Consider the following 7,678-nt stretch of genomic DNA (forward strand, 5'->3'; position numbering starts at 1 on the left):
AAGAGCAGATTAATTTTCCAATCTAGAAGATTAGATCATACATCCTGAGATAGCAACAAAAGGTGTCCTTATAAGAAACTTTGCTCGACAAACAACAGGGTGTGGTTTGTTAGATACTCTGTTAGACTCCTACCGAGTGGTATTCTGTCTGATATATTTATAAACTTATTTTACTTAAGGTGGAGGCCTCTAGTATTTAAAAAAAATATGCAGAAATGACCGCTTCGAATGCAATTTATTCGGCTTATTACAGCTTTGATGAAGTAGGAATTACGTACAATGTCCAAAAAAGTTATTTCTGGTAGAGATTACCTATCTGGAAGCAAATTAGTTGCTAGATTTTACATTTCTACTGGACCATGATGTTGAGATGGGCTAGGTGTATGGTTGCACCGTGTTTGGGGCCAACACAGTAAAAGGTTAAAGAGGTCACGTAAGAATAAAATTGCAAGCTATAGTTTGCTTTTACGATAAGTTAGCAAGAAATATTATTTATCATAGTAAATTATCTTCGAGCAGTGTTAACAAAAGATAATTTCTAACGTAAACGCCTATCGCGTAATCTTAAAAACTGAGGCTCCAACGGGTGCACGAATTTACGTATCCATATAAACATTAAATTGAGAGTAAAAGATTAAGATTAAAAGATTAAGAGAGAGAGAAAGAGAGAAAGAGAGAGAGAAAGAGAGAGAGAGAGAGAGAGAAAGAGATTAAGATCTATCAAGATTAAATTGAGGTTCTTTATTACAAAATAAATGAGAGAATTTGACAAATAAAAACATTTTCTTCTGGTAAATATTTATTAAATGTAATTAAATTACTCTGTACAAATTCAGCATGATCCAATCATAGACTTATGTACATACATAGCATTCACAGAATGTGATATATAGCTGCTAATAAATTGTACTTCAGGCTGTCCCAAAATAAGATAAAATCATTTAAATGTCCTGACAGAAAAAAATACTGCATTTCATGAACTTATTTTGGGTCACGCTTAAAATTTTATCAACAGAATAATATATAAGGGTGGAGTGGATATACGAATTAGGACCACCGCCAAAGAGAACTTGTTGATTCGAACAGATGCCAAACACTTGCTTGAAAAGACAACAGAGTGCTTGAAGCAAAAATAGGCACACGTTTAGCGTTGGTAGCTATCAAAAGTCTGCTTCGTTTCCTTCCATAGGGAGGAATTTGATGACGCGAAACTTCCTCTTTTTCTTCTAAAAATCGGAAGATCTCCAGGAAGTCCTTTCTATTGGTCATTTTGTAGAAATTTCACGCTACACCTCTACCGTTTCTTCTATGAAAATATATCTAATACCCGTTTCTAAAATTTTGGACAACTTTGTTAATGTTATAAAATAGAAACGAGGTATGTGACGAGAAAAAATAAAATGTCAACGGAACATAAACGGGGCAAATCACAGTCCACTTGTTTGTTAGCAAAGGAACATTGAAGGACGGAACAATTTAGTAAACTCAAAATATTAGTTAATCGTTTATAAAATTCCTTTCGCGATTCGAACGTTGGCACTGCCATTTAAATGCAATCTTCATCCTTAGGCATAAAAATCGAAGAGCATCTTTCTCCAGACTAGAATACTGTGGGGAAAAAATCTATTCATAAGAACTCTCTCTATAAAAATTCGTTTACTAAATAGCTGATGCAGTTTCCTTTTATCACAAAATATTCCTATCAATTCTAGATAGCTTCAAGTTCCAGGACAACAATCAAGATTAATGTCAAAGTGCAGTAAGTAATAATTTTAAACGTTGAAAATGTTCTTGAATTTGTAATGAAGTTTTGTTCGTAGACAATATGTGTGATTAGTCCAACCCTTTTCCTATCAGTTCAATACATTTTTGGATGAAACAAAAAACTGGGCGGACTAAAGCTCGATGAAAGGATGGGTTTTGCAAAGTTCGTGGAATAAAGTTTTTACTAAAACAGGAACTTTAAAAACATCATTTCTAGGAAATCTGTAAAAAATATATAAAAAAACACTTAATATATTTTGCAATATGACATAGAATATTAATTAAAATTAAGAGATGAAATTGCATTTTATCAGATAGGTTTATAAGAAATCAAACTTGGGAGAGAAATAAGTACAGCGTAATGACTACACCGTTAAAATTATGTATTTATTGCATCTATTGTTATCTCTAATCTCGCTAAGACACTAAACAAATATTTGAACAACCATAAACTGAGTCTGGTTATCACCCTTAAGCACATATAGATATGAAATAATATTTTAAAAATAAAAAAATAAAAAACTTCAAGAATGATGTAGTTGCAGATTTAAATAACGAAACAATTCGATATAAAGAGAGTCATCGTGACTTTGCTTCTACCCTGACATTTTCTATAAATAATCAAAGTTATATCGAGCTAACATTATTTTGGGGTCAGTTTATGTATATTTAATAAGCTTAATAAATTTATAAGTATAATTAATTAGGATTCACGCCCCTATCGAACCTAATCCAATTATCTCTCGGCTCCCGTTCTCCCGGCTAAATTTCGTCGCGTACTATTTTACAGGAAATATTGTTTCTCGAATTTAAATTTTACATATTATCGTCTTAAATCCGATTCTTATAAACGCCATTGCGACATTGCATGCGTTAGAACTGCGCACCAATGCCAAGGTCAATATATCGATTGTTTAGCAGGTACGCGACTAAAATGGGTGAAGAAAACGTTACACTTACCATATTTACCTTCAAAAATAGGAACCATCCTTAATATGCTTCGATAAGGAAGACTAGCGTGGGATTTTGATGAATGAAGAGACAGTTGGAAACAAAAAATAATAAATTTTTTTCTTAGCCAACTACGACGATGGGGAGATCCAGTTCGGGGGCATCCCGAATGAGAAATGTAAAGATATACACGCCTTCACCAATAAGGTCCTTCCGTGATTAAATTGTTCCAACTGGCGAATTCGGTCCAGTGGGTAAAGCTAGCTGTTAGGGCATCCACGAATTTCTGACTCTGAATGCTCTCTTTTGATTTATTCTTGCCCGTTACTAATCGATAATTGTCACCTCCGTTATTGTCCCAATATTCGTTGTTACCGCATTTGAATCGAACGCAGAATTCTATTTGTTGATGATTAACCGCTTCTGTTGATATGGGAAATGTGAATGCGAAAGTATCGTAAGGAGCCGATGCTCCTTCCTCCTCCAGCAGGTTATTCGGTACGAAGGAAGCTGGTACATCTGTATGAGACGACCAACGATCGAACGTCATCCTTACAATTACGTCTTTGTCGAATGCGATGTTCTTTACTTTAATGGTTCCCGTGATGATTCCGTCTTCGTCTTTCACGATGACGTTCTCTAAGGACACACAATCCCGATCTAACTTGGTACGAAATGCCATGTAATCGGAAGCCGGTTGGGAAAAAGAAGGTTCCCAGGTGTTATCTATATTTAAGGTGTCTTTGATGCCCTGTGTGACTTTTTCTAAGAAGTCGTCCGACCATCGTGGAGGACAATCGGAAGGTTCGGTCATTATTCGAACGTGGGTTAGGGCCATTCCCTTGTCGTCTGCGAACCATACTCTCTTCTTGGAGTTCTGGTTGGAATTCTCTATTTCCGTTTGTTCTTTGACGATCAAGCACGATCTGGGTGGAGCGATCTGGTGTTTTTGATGCGAGTAACAGTTGATTCCATTGAATGTGTTGATTCCCAAATAGTTTCCACGATTGTTTGAAGGAAACGTGGCATATCTAAAGTCCATGAAAGTATTGTGGTTGAACAACGGTGGACTCGCAGAAAGTATCATATCAAAATGAAGGGGCATATCCTGTCTTCCTCTCGTTTTTCGATGATCAAAACTGATTCCGATATTTGTAATTTTTGATTGTTCGGGAAGCTGGAAAATAAGAATGTATTTTATTAATAATCGTACGGCCGAAAGCACTTTATAAATGATATATTTTCAGAGTAAAAAGGAAATTGACCGGGCGTTTTTGATGTGTTTTATTTACGTAAAGCGGAACAGTTCTATTTACCGACGTTAGACACAACTTAAAATATGAGGTACAACCATCGCAATTGATGTCGATAAGACATCCTGTCTAACACGTTCTGGAAGTTTGCCAGAGAAACACGTGATCCCCTAATCTGGGGCCCTTTACTGATAAACGGCGTCAATTGACAATTAACACACGTGTAAGCAACACATTATTCAAGTATGCACCTATCGAGATTTCGAAATAATAAAGTATAGGTTACGATCTTCATGTTTCGTAAGTTTAGATATTAATTTATCATTAATTTCAAGAAATTAAAAATAAACAGAATGCAGGCTTTGTGGCATTACTATACTGAACTGCAACGCAAGTATTGTTGCAGGGGTCATACGGGATACGAGTCTCGTATAAAATTAAAACCTGAAAGGAGTAAAACGAGACACCAATCTATGTCAGGCTCGAAACTTATTTATATTTGGCAGGTGGCAACACACATGTGATAGTAACGAAGCAGACAGAAACGATTCGGCGATGAGGTTCATAAACGAATCGTAACATTAATCGACCTTGATGGTGAGACTGGCAAGGACATAATGCAGACAGAAAGACGCTTACCGAGGTTCAGCATTTGCATTAATATTTTTTCGGAATTTCCGTAACCAAAACCATACTTCAGCGAAGTCTCTAAAGCAAAACTGTGACGAAACCTTTAAAAATTTTGTAATTAATCGATTTAAATAGGTCACAAAGTATCCTTGACCATCCCGAAATTAGATTAATTTAAGCCATAGAAATACATTAATCATCGAGGACTATCATTAGTAAAACCAGAACCATCAGTAGGGCCAAACACGTCGAATAATAACGCAATTCGGGATGCGTTAATGGAAGTCAAGCCAATGTCTGCATCCTAGAAATAGCTGTGGGTTTAAATTTTGAAACGTACCTACGCAATTCCGGAGTGTCGATATAAATAAATGCAACAAAATCAGATAGGAAATTATGAAAATAAGATCCCACGTCGCTTTACGAAACAATTATTAAGTGACGTTTGCAAATCACACATTGGATTCATGTCACTCGTACAGTGTGTCAAACTTCAAACTGTGTAAAATATTTAAGTATTTCTTATAGAAATATTCGAATTAAATTACAGTATTATTTAAAAAAATCCTACAATCAAAACAGCATTCGGCATATTACACACCTATAAATTTAGTATTAACTGTGTACAAACAGGAAACAATTGTAAAATTAAATAAAGATCCAATAGGCAATTTTTATTGTACTCACCTAATTAAAACATTAAACTTTTAATTACAATTGGAGAGACAATCTTGCAAGTATTAATAGCAAACATTGGACGGGATCATACTTAATATAGTGCACAGTAGAAGACATATCACACATATGGTCGAATCTCTCTTACGTTAGCTCTAGTACATCTCTTGTTCACGTGCACGTGTACGAGTAACCAATCAGCGTAGCCAGTACTGGTGTGATTGCTACCGAGGAAACGATGATGCCTCCAATCGCCACTTAGCTCTTATCGCTCTAGTCAGACGTTCATTCACATGTTATGGGCCACGAGGGTGACCTCATTTCGAAGAGTTGTCACCCCGACGTTTTTTGTACATAGCCCACTTCACGCTTCAATTTTTTTGTTTTTTACACTTTCGGGTCTCGTTTAGAACCAATATTAATAAAAGAACATAAGAGATTTCGTCAGAAAGTAAGAAACAAACCCACCATTTATATTGTCGATACGTGAATTTGCATAAGTGTAACTCGTTTGCATGACGACCAATGTTTAGTATTTCGGAACAATTTCGTGAATGTCTCGCGACCTCTTTCCGGATGTGCACGACTTAAAAGGATAACACATTTAAGAGCCTCAGACAAAGCACTCCTTTAGATAAGCGCATCTCAGTATATAGACATTGACATCACACAGAAGAATAGATACGCTATCGCTTTGCGCCACCTATCGAACGTAATTGTAACAAATTCATAGAGGAATTTCCTCAAAATTTATTCAAATATTTAAAAATTTGTTTTTTATTTAATCGTGTTTGAAATTTTAGAGTAAAATTTGAAAAAAATGTTTATTAAAAAGTCGTGTCGAAACGATAAGAACAAGAGAAGAAATTGGATGCGGATGCATAAACATGAGAATGAAGGATGGAAATCTGTTTTAAATAATTAATTACTGATCACGAGATGTTTTTTTATTATTATTATAAAACTGTCAATTATTATTAACGATAAAATTTCTCGCCATTTCGCAATTGGCGTAACGTAGCTAGATATGGAAGAGTTTAAAATAGATTGGCTTGCATCATGTTGATATATCCTACTTACTCTTTCCCCCCTTTTCTTTTTAATAATCTTCGACTCATTTGTGATAAAAATATATTGGATGACTGCTTTCTGTATATATAGATCGATTCTTCATCACCCAATTCCTACTTACAAGTAAAAATAAGCCAATCGTTATCGTTCCAGACATAAAACAGCTTTGATTAATTTTAAAAGCAGCTTAGTGCAATAGCGTAACTAAAACCCGATGTTATGGGGGTCCGAATTAGAACGTGCAACGACACATTTATCTCTGTAGTAGAGATAAATGTGTCGTTGGATACAACCAATAACACTATGGACAATATACGTGTATTTGCACATTCAAATATGAGTGTTTTCTTAATTTATTTATTAACAAACGTAAGGGCGCCTAGCCTTCCCCTGTTTACGCTAGTGTCTTAGTAAAATAGTAAATCTTCCACTTACAGATTTATTTTCCTTATAAATCAAAACAACTTTGAAATTAACTGAAAATTTATGATATAGTGTATATCAGGGGTGGCCAACAAGTCGATCGCGATCGACCGGTCGATCGCCATGCCAATTTTGGTCGATCGCTAGCGATGTCTTGACTTAATGTATTATATTTGTAACCGAACGCAACTGTATGCATGCAGTTATGACTCGACTCATAAGCAATGAGTGCACTTCGTACTGAAACAGTGTATAAACATAGTATGTATTTCACACTTTCCCCTCCCCACTTAGACTATGCCTATGACAACAAGTCGATCGCGACACATTTTTACGATAAAAAGTAGATCTTATGTGCACAAAAGTTGGCCACCCCTGCTGTATATAATATGTATTAAAAATTACCTTTGAATTATGTAGAAATTTTCACAAATAGAAAAAATTTATTAAAGTTTGCTGGAACAAAAATGCATACAGCAACGACAAAAATGCCTTTGAATTGAGTTGAAAATTAAAAAAAAATGAACTTAGATCAAACTTCTAATTTAGAAGGTAATTTTTGATTTTTTAAATAAAATATAATACAAAATATTGTAAATTTTTATAAGATTTTAAAAAGCAAAGATGGTCAATACTCCGATCACTCAATCTGATTCTTATTTTAGTAATGAAAAGTCTTGCTACCGAGAATGCCTTTACCGATTCAATTGATGTGATTGGAATCGTGTTTAATGCATTTAAGAGAAGACAAATATTGTGTTTTCATCTGTATCCTGAAAGATTTTTAGTTCGTTTTCGAGATTGTAGTACTTCTTTTGTTCTCTAGTATTCTTGATTTGTCTACCTCGGCTGCATTAATAGAAAGATCATAGCCCAATAATTCGGCATTTCCTTTGTCTTTAATAATCAGG

The 7,678-nt window shown here is 34.9% G+C and overlaps 1 protein-coding gene across 2 annotated transcripts; it reads right to left on the bottom strand.

Annotated features, from left to right (window-relative positions):
• Positions 1-781: 781 nt before the first annotated feature.
• On the bottom strand, positions 782-5,931 carry LOC136979890 (protein phosphatase 1 regulatory subunit 3B-like). 2 transcript variants are annotated; one of them, XM_067275915.1, is made up of 3 exons: positions 5,286-5,931; positions 2,734-3,892; positions 782-1,986 (listed from the first exon to the last, which is right to left on the bottom strand). In XM_067275915.1, exon 2 carries the CDS (start codon positions 3,818-3,820, stop codon positions 2,912-2,914), a length of 909 nt encoding a protein of 302 aa, XP_067132016.1. In that variant the 5' UTR covers positions 3,821-3,892; positions 5,286-5,931; the 3' UTR covers positions 782-1,986; positions 2,734-2,911. The 2 variants fall into 2 exon arrangements, with proteins under 2 accessions (XP_067132016.1, XP_067132015.1); XM_067275914.1 differs by having other exon boundaries at positions 2,725-3,892.
• Between the last annotated feature and the right edge of the window lie 1,747 nt (positions 5,932-7,678).

This window comes from Centruroides vittatus, unplaced genomic scaffold (genome assembly GCF_030686945.1).
Source record: "Centruroides vittatus isolate TY-2023 unplaced genomic scaffold, ASM3068694v2 contig_651, whole genome shotgun sequence".
Taxonomy (NCBI): Eukaryota; Metazoa; Arthropoda; class Arachnida; order Scorpiones; family Buthidae; genus Centruroides; species Centruroides vittatus.